This window comes from Oryx dammah, unplaced genomic scaffold (genome assembly GCF_014754425.2).
Source record: "Oryx dammah isolate SB20612 unplaced genomic scaffold, SCBI_Odam_1.1 HiC_scaffold_28, whole genome shotgun sequence".
Classification (NCBI taxonomy): domain Eukaryota; kingdom Metazoa; phylum Chordata; class Mammalia; order Artiodactyla; family Bovidae; genus Oryx; species Oryx dammah.
This window is the reverse complement of record NW_024070212.1, coordinates 40,828,979-40,841,805: the sequence shown is the minus strand read 5'-3', so window position 1 is coordinate 40,841,805 and position 12,827 is coordinate 40,828,979. Positions and strand designations below refer to the sequence as shown.

Here is a 12,827-nt window from a genome sequence, read left to right as displayed (position 1 = left end):
CATGCCTAAATATAGAATACATTGCTTTTCAGGGTCAATTTTCTTTGGCTTCTTTTGTCCACTAAACATTTTTGAGTATATGACATATGCTAGAAAATACTTCAAATTTATAGGTTCTTTTATAAAGTACAGCTGTGTTTATGTTTGTGGATTATAAAAACCACTGATAATATGCAGGAAGACTTGTCTGTTAGCCAGTTCAAAAACGTTGAATCAGTAATTATGTTTTAATTATTATTAATAGGTATTTGTTCTCAGATTTAAGTGATGGTTTCTCCTCTCTGGAATTCTTTATTATTAAGGATTATGATTATTGCTAGTCTGATTATTATTCAAGTTTTCATAATGTACATCCTTTTCTTTGATTTATTTATAATTATTGCTAGACAATTTTATTTACTGTTGAAATGGTGAGACTTTCACTAAATGCTTTTGAAGTAAAATTTTCATTTGCAGAGTTACTGGTAATAAAGAGTAATAGCTAATTGTTGCTTATTTAATCTGCAATCATATAAACTTTCATATTAATTGTAAATTTCTGATTATATGACTGTAAATTTGACTTAGCTTTTGAGGAATAAAAATATTAGCATGTTTTACTGGTAAACTCGTACCTAATGAGTCATTCTTTTTATATATGCTAGGAAAATGGTATTTCATTGTTAAAGCTAGAATTGAGTTAGTCAACCAGAAGTGAACCTCTAATTGTTTCCAAATGCTTACTTTTGGGGTTTGGATGCTGCTCTAAGTCTTAGCTCAGTCAGGAATTTGCTAAGTTTGTCTTTTTCCCCATATCCTTTCATTATGGCTAGATAGGTCCATGCTAAAATCTGTTTTATGATTCCCTATTACAGTAGTTAATCAGAAAAATATGGGCACAAACTCCTGAGCTAAACACAATTTTAAAAAAACAAAAATAGAGTTTCTGCAGGTTTCTTTTACATTTTTATAACCTTTGAGATTATTATAGAAATTGACTTTGATTTTAAATTGCTTATCACCACACTTGATTTAGCAAGTACTTTTTTTCCCCACCCCAGTTTCATGACCTAGTTATAGCTCCTACAGCTGAAATTCTTAACAATATTTTAATATTATTATTGGAGAAAATTAGCCTGATGTTTCCATGTGCCTTGGTGAAATGCTTGCTGCTCTTGAATGTAAATATTTTATTAAAATTCTACCTAAGTAGACAACCATTTGAAATTTTATAGTGTAGCAGAGTCAGTAAAAACCTCATTGGTCTCTCTATATATTATTGTCTTATATCAGTTATAGCTTTCATTTAATTATTTTAAAATAGATGCTGGCTTCTAATATTAATTTTATTAAACTATTTCTCTGCATTATGGTTTTTGGATTGTGTTAAAATGGGGGATCTCTAAATTCCGTTAATTCTAATATTGTGTTATCTGTGATCATGGAGCTTTACCAGTTCTAGAATCCTCAAACAAAGGGCCACATATGAAAGTAAATTTTAGGAGAAAAAGAGAAGTACTAGTTGTTGTTCATTGTTGTTGTTTTTACAAAGAGAGTAGCAGACTTTGAGAGGTAACACCATTGATTATACACATAAACATTTGAACAAAGATTTGGATAAATTTGTAGATGGTTGTTCTTGGTGACATTAAGTTCAGTTCGGTTGCTCAGTCATGTCCAACTCTTTGCGACCCCATGGACTGCAGCATGCCAGGCCTCCCTGTCCATCACCAACTCCTGGAGTTCACCCAAACTCATGTCCATCGAGTCAGTGATACCATCCAGCCATTTCATCCTGGGTCGTCTCCTTCTCCTCCTGCCCCCAATCCCTCCCAGCATCAGAGTCTTTTCCAGTGAGTCAACTCTTCACATCAGGTGGCCAAAGTATTGGAGTTTCAGCTTTAGCATCAGTCTTTCCAAAGAACACCCAGGACTGATCTCCTTTAGAATGGACTGGTTGGATCTCCTTGCAGTCCAAGGGACTCTCAAGAGTCTTCTCCAACACCACAGTTCAAAAGCATCAATTCTTCGGTGCTCAGCTTTCTTCACAGTCCAACTCTCACGTCCATACATGACCACTGGAAAAACCATAGCCATGACTAGATGGACCTTAGTCGGCAAAGTAATGTCTCTGCTTTTGAATATGCTATCTAGGTTGGTCATAACTTTTCTTCCAAGGAGTAAGCATCTTTCAATTTCATGGCTGCAGTCACCATCTGGAGTGATTTTGGAGCCCCCCCAAATAAAGTCTGTCACTGTTTGCGCATGTATTTGGTGACTTATTAGGAGACTGTATTAAAGAAATGTCTTTACTGTTTTAAAACTGATTTCCTTAAGGATTAATCTAGATTGGACTTATCTCTCTTGTATTAATTGTGCTTTAGCTCTTTTGGGGGAAAGTCTTAAACTAGCTTTAGGTATACTAAAACAAAGATTTTAAAAGTTTTTTACAAGATTATATTTTATTTAAGTAATATCACTGCTCATATTGCATGCCTTTTGTTACAGTAAAATCCATGTTCTCTTCTGTTCCTTTCTTCCTCACGTTGTTTTGAAGGGTATATGTTTTTTAAATTAATTTTTGGCTGCACCTGGCCTTTGCTGCCTTTGTGCAGGCTATCTCTAGCTGTGGCAGGCTGTCTCTATCGTGGCTTCTCTTGCTGTGGAGCACAGGCCCTAGGTGCTGGGGCTTCAGTAGCTGTGGCACTCAGGCTCAGTATTTGTGGTGCATGGGCTTAGTTGCTCTGAAGCATGTGGAATCTTCCTAGATCAGGGGTCAAACCTATGTTCCCTTCATTGGCAGGCAGATCCTTATCCACTGCACCACCAGGAAAGTCGGAAAGATGTATTATTTATTTTTAAAGGTATATTTAAGAGTAAGTTATCAACATACTAATTAAAAAACTGTTTGCCAGAAGTTCTTGGGAAATGAAAACGGATACAGGCTTTTAATCTACAGTTGTTTTGTATTCATGTGCATCTTTTTCCAAATGGTGGGTCAATCCAATAAATGTTTGTTGTGTAGTTTCCATTGATCTCTACAGGCTTTTTCAATACTGTTGAGTTCCTTTGAAGTAAGGCATTGTGAATTATTTATCTTTTTATTTCTGGTGCCTAGCACATGCCTGGCACATGGTAAATAAGCAGTAAATGTTTGTAGACTTGAACTGTTCAAAATTGATTTTGGAGTCAGAAGACCTGTTATTATTCTAGCTCTCCCATTTACTAGCTTTAACCTTAAGCAAGTTGCTTTGGTACACCAAGTCTCCATTTCCACAACTCTAGAGTAAGATTCCATCTGATTCTAGAAGATCTGATGCCAAGCAAAGCATGTAGTACTTATTGCTTATTTGTATTGATTGCATAATAAAATCTATTTGCAGACTTACCTAATTAGTAATGGATTAGATTGGTTTGCAAAGTATATCTCAGTTGATACTGGCATGTTGTTGCTTTTTAGTATACAAAGGCAACTTATATTTCATTTCCAATATATTCTTTCTCTAGTATTCCTTGTACTTTGACCATTTTTTTTCTTACTGAATGAAAATAAAGATGGAAGAAATTACCTAGAAATTTTATCTATTCCCTTATTTTATAGATGAGAAAACGGATGTTTTGGAAGGTTATACTATTTGTCTAAAGCTGTTTAATGGCAGAGTTAGAACCTAGGTTGTATGATTTACACTTGAGTGATTTTTCCACATCAGGTATCTCCAGGCATTATTTGCAGTTTCTTGAGAGAAAGATTGAAGAAGAAATGATCAAAATAGCTAAATTTATGGGCACGTGAAAAAAAATACTTTTTTCTTATTGTCAAACAGTTATTCTGGGGGAACTACTTTTATGCCTCATTTCCTGAGAAGTACAATAAGGAAAGTAGGAAAACAAAAATTGTTTAAGTTAGATGTATAAAAGCATTTAGTTATGGATCCTTTCTTTTTCCTGAGAAATGAGGATGGAGAGAGGAAAGAAGAATGTCATAATTGAATTATGCCTTGTTGTTTGACTATGAGGCTTTTCTTTGCCGTTTTTGTAATTCCAGGGAACCTTCACCTTTTTAATAACAGCACAGTGGATAGCAACAGACATTACTGTTCAGGTTGAATGAAAGGATAACCACTGTTCTTTCACTGTCAAAATCCTTAACCCCAATTCTAGTTGCTTTCCACCCATTTTTCCTCCAGCCTTACTATAGATATCACAGATTTTTTGTAAGAGCACAGAGAAGAACTTCATAGAGTTTGGAGGACAGTTTGGGATCAGGGAATATCCCCTACAAGGGGCGACACTTGAGATTTTAAAGAAGGACTAGAAGCCAGATTAAAGGACAGTTTAGGGACATCTAGAGAGGTTACAGCATGAGACAAAGCATGAAAGGAAGAAACAGCAGAAAGTGAAGTACAAGCAGGTTTATGTTTTAGAGAGCTTAAAATGTGAAGCAAGAATGATAGGAGGTGAAGCTAGAGTTTACATTTAATTCCCCAGGCAGTTCAGTGCAGTTCAGTTGCTCAGTCGTGTCCGACTCTTTGCAACCCTGTGGACTGCAGCACACCAGTCAGTAGAGAGCTGCTAATGGATTTTCCTTTTTTTTTTTTTTTTTTTTTGAGGGAAGTATAGAGTCAGATTCTGATTTTAATTAGATTAGCCTAATAGCTTGATACAGAATGGTTCTATTAGTTATCCTTGGTAAGATAACAACTTACACAAAAAGAGCATAGCTAAAATGACACACATTATTATCTTTGCCTTGGTTCAGGAACTTGAGCATGGCTAACTGGGCTCTCTGGCTTAGGCTCCCTCACACGGTGACAGTCAAGGTGTCAGCCAGGGCTCTAGTCATGCTAAAGCTTGTCTGGGGGAGAATCTACTTCCAGTCTCACTGAAGTGGTTGTTGACAGTATTGAGTTTTCTTTGGGGCTCTTGGACTGAGGGTCTCGTTTCCTCTCCAGAAGCATGTCTTAATTCCCCTTGCCTTGGGCCTCTGCCTAGGGCAGCTCACAGTGTGGCAGCTTTCAACAAGCGAGAGAGCAAGAAGGAGGGTGGAAAAGATGGAAGCCAGAGTCTTTTACTTTAGAAGCATCACTTGCCATACTTGATGCATTAGGAGCAAATCACTGGATCCAGACCACTCAAGGGGAGGGGATGACACAAGAGCACGCACACTAGGGAGGCAGGGGTCTCTGGGATCCATCTTTGAAGCTGCCTGTCACAGTGGACTTAAGAAAATAAGACTAGAGGCAAAGGGACCACTTAGGAGGCTATTTGATAATCCAAGTGAAATGATACAGAGATTATTGTAGATGTAAGTAATAGAATGAAGGAGGCAGGTGGAGGCAAGAAATCTTAGCAGGTTAAGTCATGAGAACTTGGTGATTTAGAGCATGAAGGTTTTAAGGGAGAAGAAGCAATTAAAGGTGGCATCTAATTGTTTTTGACTAGCAAATCACTATCTAACTGAAGAATATTTTCGCTTGAATGTGTCTTCAACTCCTGTCCATGTTGAGCTTTTATATGCATTACTGCTATTCTCGCCACACTTTTAGGTTTCTAAACTTGCCCTTGGTGTTGCTTCCCTGGACTCCAGTTTCTCAGTATCTCAATATCTCTCAGTGTCTGTTTAATTTTCCTATGTGTCTCTGTTCCTACTTTTACCCTCCTTACCCAGCTACTTATCTCTGTACACAAAGTGTGGGAACAATTTCTTAATTTCTTCTCTGAGGCCTTTCCTTTTTAAATCTAGATTCTAAAACATCTAATTGCTAGATACATTTATGTTTCATTTAACCAGCAAGTATTGTAGGCCCACTTTGTGAACTGCACTTTACTGGGCCTTCTTGGGAATATAACAGCAAGACAAGCATTGTCCGTAATCCTCTAATCATTAATATCGTCTCTTTCCTTTCTGTCTGTCAGAAATAACACTAATCTTTTTAGTTATCCACTTCACCTTCTACCTTCCTTAAAAGGTGTCTGTTTTGTTTTGTTTTGTTTTCTCTTTATCTCCTATAGCTATTGGATTTCTGGGGTTTCCCAAGTGGTTCAGTTGTAAAGAGCCCACCTGCCAATTCAGGAGACACAAGTTTGATCCCTGGGTTGGGAAGATCCCCTGGAGTAGGAAATGGCTACTGACTCCAGTGTTCTTGCTTAAAGAATTCCATGGATTGAGGGGCCTGGAGGGCTACAGTCCATGGAGTTGCAAAAAGTTGGACAACATTGAGCATGCACACATACCTTTAGCTATAATCAGGAGGGGTTTTTCTCTAGAAACATTAAGATTCTATAAGTTTAAAACAAAGCACTGGCTTCAGCTATTAAGTGTAATGAAGCTATTCCTGACCTTGCCTTCCAGTCAGCATGAAGCACTAGAGCAGTGAGTGTCTGCTCACTTCAGTGACTTACTGGACTCCCCCTAGAGGGCTTTCTAAAAATATTGATACTTCACCTTTGCCTCAGAGATTCTCATTCAGTATGTTAGGAATGAAAACAAACCACACTCTTAAGGTGAATTTGATGTGTGGCTAGTTTAGAAGACTGTTGCAGTAGAGTCACCTGTACCATTAACTGTTTTGTGTGCATTTAACCATCTAAATAGCCTAAAGCTATAATTTCCAAATACCAGTTACAGACTAATTACACCAATTCATACACTCTTTTGGGCCCTGTCACTAGAGGTGCTGATTCTTCACTAGATATGTGGTGATATCCAGGCTTCTTTTTTTTTTTTAATAATCAAAGAAGATTGATACATAATTGGATTGGAAAAACATTGAATGAATGAACCTAATATACTATATTAATTTTTTTTTGTATTTTCCTTTACAGAACTGTTCAGATAAATGCATATAGATGTTTGATAAATGTTAAGGACCAGGCGGCCATGATATGCTTTATAGATTATCTTGGAAGATTCTAGCCATTTGAAGTCATATTTTAAATGGCAGTTAAATGACTGCTTGTGTTTAGATTTTTAGATGCTCCAGTACTATTCAGTAGTATAATATTAGTATTATACTAATATTTCATACACTGAAATATTTCATTTAACTCTTTTTTGATACTCTGATATATTTCATTTAAGTCTTCTACTTTTTACCTTAAATAATAACTTTTTTGTCCCATGAAAAATTTGGAACAGTGACTGGATTCTTTTTCCTCATATTATTCTGATAAATCTTTGTTATATTCTGCTGTCAGGAGGGATATTATTACTTTCTTGCAGGATGGGATGATCAGAATGTTGCTCTAATAAGTTTGTTGTCTTCCTTTTCTATAGTGTTATTCCTCTCTTAAGAGAGTCTGTTGGAATATTAATGCAGAGAACTCCTCCGCTTTTGGAAAATACTTTACCTCAGTGCTATCAGAGGGTAAGTTTCAATGCTTCCAAACCATTGGGTTTTAGTTGTTTCCAAATTGTTGGGGGTTTCAACTTTTATAAATATGGGTAGCATGTGTATACAATTTAGTATTTCTTCCAAGATTAAAAGCTGACCATGAAAGCCACTTAAACCAGAATAAAATCACTGGAAAATATTGAGCTTCACTAAAGAAATGTGGTAGAAATTGTCCTCATGTAGTCTAGAAATCCAGCAGCTCTTTAAAAATATAAATATGAATAGCAGATGGTATAAGCATTTCTTCAACATATATTTTGTGAGCCCCCCATCTTTTATGCCATATATTCTTCTAAGGTCCTAGGGGTGTAATGGTAAACAGGATAGACAAGGTCTATCAAAGTATTTATGGTCTGGTGGGGAAATGCAGGCACTAAACAAGAAATAAATAAGAAAATACCAGTGATGATTACTATAATAGAAATGAAACAAAGTGAGGTGGTAGACATGGATGGCTACATCAGATTTATTGAGGATGTCATATTCAAGAAAGCTGAAATCTTGTTGATTAGAAGGAGCCAGACATATGACCAAGCAAAGGAAAATGCTAATACAATAAGTTCTATGGCTGGAATTAATTTAGTGTATTTGAAAAACAGTGAGGAAAAGCCATTGTGGCTGAAGCATAATAGATAAAGGGAAGAGTGGCTGGAAAGGCTGGAGAGAATGACGGGACAGATGATACAGAAGTGCTGGTCTTACTAAGAGGTTTACATTTAATTCTGATTCTGTGGGAAGCATTAGAAAGCTTTTATGCAGGGAGAGTGTCATAGAACTTAAATTTTAAAGCTTATTCTGCTTGCTATTAGAGAATAAACTCTAGGAAGAATGAAAGCAAAGAAAACCAATTAAGAAACTATTCTCATTTAATTTGAAGTTATGGCTTGGACTACAGTGGTAGCAGTGACAGTGGAGCTAAGTAGATAATTTGGGTAAGTTTTTAGAGGGGAGAAAAGGTGTTGAATTGCAACTAGCTAGATCCTAATACTATTTGTTGAGGTTGATGCAGGTGTGAGAGTGGAAAATCCTCCCATATCAAGAGTTCTATTTTGGATATGTTAAGACTGAAATGCCTACTATACTTGCAAGCGAAATGTCACTGAAGTGCTTGGATGTGCAAATCTGGAATTTTAGGGACTGATGAGAACTAGGAGGAGTTTTGATTCATCAACATATAAATAGCCTTTAAAACATTAGGATTGTATGAGATTACCATGGAAGGATTCATTCAGCGCTGTTCTTCAGCTCAAGTTTCAACTCTCAAGATTTAGAGCATAGGTAGAAAGGGAGCTGGAAAACCCAGAAGAAGTTGAAGAAGGAGGAAGTAATCAACTGTGCCAAATATTTCTGTGAGGCAATTCTAATAGAAACAAAGAAGTGACCATTGACTGGCATCATGAATGGCATTAATAGCCTTGATAAAAACATTTTCAGTAGATTTTGTGCAAGTTTGATATAGTAGGTTAGGGTGGAAATGAATGGGGGAAGTAGAGATAGTGGTTACAGTCACTTCTTTTAAGAAGTGTTGTTAAAGGGAGTAGAGAAATGAGCTGAAAGCTTGGCTATGGATATAGTAAGAAGGGGAAGAGAATTTGTTAAAACAACATCCCATAGAACATTCCCCAGTAACGGAGGTATTCAGTAATTACTTGTCCAGTATGGAAGTCACAAGGAACCTGTGGCTGTTGAGCATTTGAAGCTTAAGGATTTTGAGCTAGTGCAGCTAGTTTTTTGATTTCATTACATTTTCATGTATTTAGTCACGTGTGTTGAGTGACTTCTGTATTGTGCAGTGCAGTTTGGGAGCATGTGTGTTGCTAATGGGAACATGCCAACTGAGAGGAAGAAATTGATGATATGGTAGTGAAGCAGGTTAATTTAATGAAGAAATGAAGTTCTTGAGAAAGTGAGAAGGGATAGGATCCAAAGAGTTATGGAGGAATTAATTGTAGCTAGGAGCCAGGGGTACTGTATCCCACAAGGGAAGACAGAGAATGCTGAAATAGATGAGGGTTGACTGGTAGATTTGGTGGGTCAGAAGAGCTTTTCTGTGTGGCTCTATTTTCTCTTTGACTTACAGGGCAGTATAATCATACAGAGAAATGAGAAGACCAGAGGAAAAAAGAGAAAGTGTAGAATAGTTCCTTCTGAGATAGGGAAAGTGAAATGCTGCCCGTTTGACTTTTGTGGTTTTATGATTTTAAGGGAGGACCAGTCAGCATAATTGTGGAAGAGAAAGGGACAATTTAGTGAATGCGTACTCTAAGCTGGCCCCTGTACTAAGTGATGTACATACATTGTTTCTGTTCTTCAAATTAACCATACAGGCTAAGTTTCCTATTCCTTTCCCCAGGAAAATTGAGTAAAATTGAGGCTCAGAAGATTTAAATAACTCAAAGATCACAGATGGTAGCAGCTGAATCAGCTTTCTAATCCATATAATTCTGGCTTTAGAAGCTCTTGCTCTTTTTGTTACACCACACTGTCAGAACAAGAAGAGCAACATAGACTTTCATCTGTAACTACACTTTCTGCACATTTTTAATTTGAGGAAAGTTAATGCCAATTTCTGTAAGAGTCATTCCTTAACTTAGGCTTTAGAATAACTTGCAAGAATGTACTTACACTGCTATTTCTATGGAGGTAGAAGAAATCTCTCAGTCAGCATTGGTGTTTCACTACACCATTCGTGGGAGAAGGTAATGGCACCCCACTCCAGTATTCTTGCCTGGAAAATCCCATGGGTGGAGGAGCCTGGTAGGCTGCAGTCCATGGGGTCACGAAGAGTCGGACATGACTGAGCGACTTCACTTTTCACTTTCATGCATTGGGGAAGGAAATGGCAACCCACTCCAGTGTTCTTGCCTGGAGAATCCCGGGGATGGCGGAGCCTGGTGGGCTGCCATCTATGGGGTCGCACAGAGTTGGACATGACTGAAGCGACTTAGCAGCAGCAGCAGCAGCACACCATTCGTGAGGATACTCTTCAGAAAAATGTAGAGGATATCCAACTTCAAACTGCTCTGTCATCAGAGTCCTGAAAGAGGAAGAGAAAGTCCACCTTGCTCTGTTTCCCCAGTAAAAGCAGTTTTGTTTTTTCTTAAATGAGCATAGTGGGTATTGTCTCAATTTCCCACCAGGAGTCTTGGAGCTCATAGAAGGTAATCCTATATGCATCAGATTCTGATAAAAATAAGTATTTTGATAAAAAGTTCAACCTTTTCATAGTTAACATCTCAAATAGATTACTTAAGAATCAGAGAATCTCAGAATTTGAAAAGATCTTATTATTCACTTGGTCCAGACTTCTGTCTGTTGCAGGAACTTCCTCTGCAACATTTAGTTGGTCATCCAACTTCTTGACCATTTCCAGGAACCAGTGGTTAATCTCTTCACAGAGTAACCTCTTTCTATTTAAAGTTGATCTAATTGTTATAAAGATCTTTTTACATTGAGCCTCTTTTAATTTCTGTGTTCTGATCTTAGTTCATCTCTTCCAGATCTACTATCTACAGAGATACTGAACAATACCAATAGTTTGGGCATCTTTGTAAAGATTTTCCTGATCTTCAATGGAATACATCTAATGTTTTTTTTCATAAGTGTTTTCTATACATTTTTGGTAGATAGCTTTTAGTAAGTTAAGGAAGTGTCCTTCTAAGCATAAATAGGGGTTGAATTTTATTAAGTAATTGCAATTCTTTTATTAAAATGATTGTGTGATTTTTCTCCTTTGCTTCGTTAATTGAAGAATAAGAGTAATAGAATTTCTGTTTATTGTTTATGTTTCTGTTTCTGTTTATTGTTTCCCTCTCGGGATAAACCTAACTTAGTCATGACACGTTGTTTCTTTAATATACTGTTGGATTTAGCTTACTTAATTCATAAGAGAATTCAGCTTACATGTTACTGTCTTTATCTGGTTGGGGATCAAGATTATTTTTCCTTAAATGAGGTAGCGCCTCTTTTTTATTTTCTGGCAAAACTAAAGAGGTTAAGTTACTTGAAAGTTTTCCCTCTGGGACTTGACAGGGCTGAGGAGGCTTTATGAAAGAGAACTTTTATTACCTTTTCAATTTTTAATGGTCCTTTCATATTTTCTGGGTTTTTTTTTTCTTATATTACAGGATTTTCTATATATTCTGAAATAATTTCCCAAAATTTATTCATTTTTGTCTAGTTTCTTAAAATTGTGTTTTTTGTTGTTTTTCTGATTTTATTATTTATTTTTTTCCAGGTTTAGTGAGCTAAAATTGATAAATTAAAATTATATATATTTAAAGTGTACAATTTGATGTTTTGATACACATGTACACTGTGAAATGATCACCACAAAAATTGGGAACACTTCACAAATTTGCATGTCATTCTTGGACGAGGGCCAAGTTAATCTCTGTATCATTCTAATTTTGGTATATGTGCTGCCAAAGCTAACACCAAAATTGAGTGTTTATTCATTTTATATACATAAATATACTGTTTACTGAGCACTTACTTGCAGGCCAGGCTTAGATGCTTATAGTTTTAGGTGTTCAGGATACAAACATGAAACTCAAAAATAAATCCCTGCTCTTATTGAGCTTGAGTTCTGTCAGAGTAGACAAGCAATAAACAATATAAATAACATAAGTAATGTGGCGTGTGTCACTAGCTGCTGAAAAGTAAAACAAAGCAGAGAAATGTAAAAATGAAAACGTCGTTTTATCTAGGATAACAGTAGAAAGGCTTCCTGAGAAGTTGGCGTCTGAGTAAAGGCCCACATGAAGTAGGCCAGTCATTATTGTGAAAGGAAGAACACTCCAAGCAAAGGGAATAGCAAACCCTGAGACAGGAGTGTTTCAGACTCTTCACGGACTGGCGAGAATGCTGCTATAGCTGGGGAAGAGGAAGCAAGGGGCGGGGGGGGGCGGGGGGGGGAGGAGATCATCTCGTAAATGTGGTGCATGACCAGTGGCCACATCACATGGGTCCATGTGAGTTATTGTGGAAGCATTGGCTTTGATTCAGAGTAAGATGGGAATCTACTGAGGATTTTGAGCAGAATGAAAGCATCTGACTTAAAGCAACAGAATCTCACTTGGGCTCCTATTTTGAGACTGGATGAAGAGGTGCAAGGCTAGCAATACGGAGACCGCTTAATCAAACTAGAGTGGCTTTAACTGGACTGATAGCAGTAGAGATGGTGAGAAGTATAGGATTCTACTTGGTTGTGATATATTGTATACTCGTATGTTGATACATTCATATAGTATTCCCTTTTATGGTTTTTTAAATCGATTATTGGTAGTTTTCCTTTTTCATTTTGTACTTTAATTACATATTTATTTATTTTTTTAACTCCATCAGAGTTTGTCTTGTCACTGGTTCTCAACCTCAGGGTGAGAAACACTTAAGGAGCCATTGGAAAGACTTAGAGCCATCCCTCCCGTTTTTGGTTGTCACATGAGCTGGGGA

The 12,827-nt window shown here is 36.9% G+C and overlaps 1 protein-coding gene and 1 non-coding gene across 2 annotated transcripts in view; one reads left to right on the top strand and one right to left on the bottom strand.

The window, feature by feature from the left end:
* Positions 1 to 12,827, top strand: part of SLC30A7 (solute carrier family 30 member 7) — a 99,043-nt gene that overhangs the window by 70,664 nt on the left and 15,552 nt on the right. The window contains exon 9 of the mRNA XM_040232205.1: positions 7,256 to 7,346. Within this exon, the coding sequence (XP_040088139.1) occupies positions 7,256 to 7,346 (91 nt within the window). The remainder of the gene's footprint in view (positions 1 to 7,255; positions 7,347 to 12,827) is intronic.
* On the bottom strand, positions 11,707 to 11,810 carry LOC120857101. The gene has a single exon (XR_005719582.1). It is a non-coding gene; the product is annotated as a U6 spliceosomal RNA (small nuclear RNA).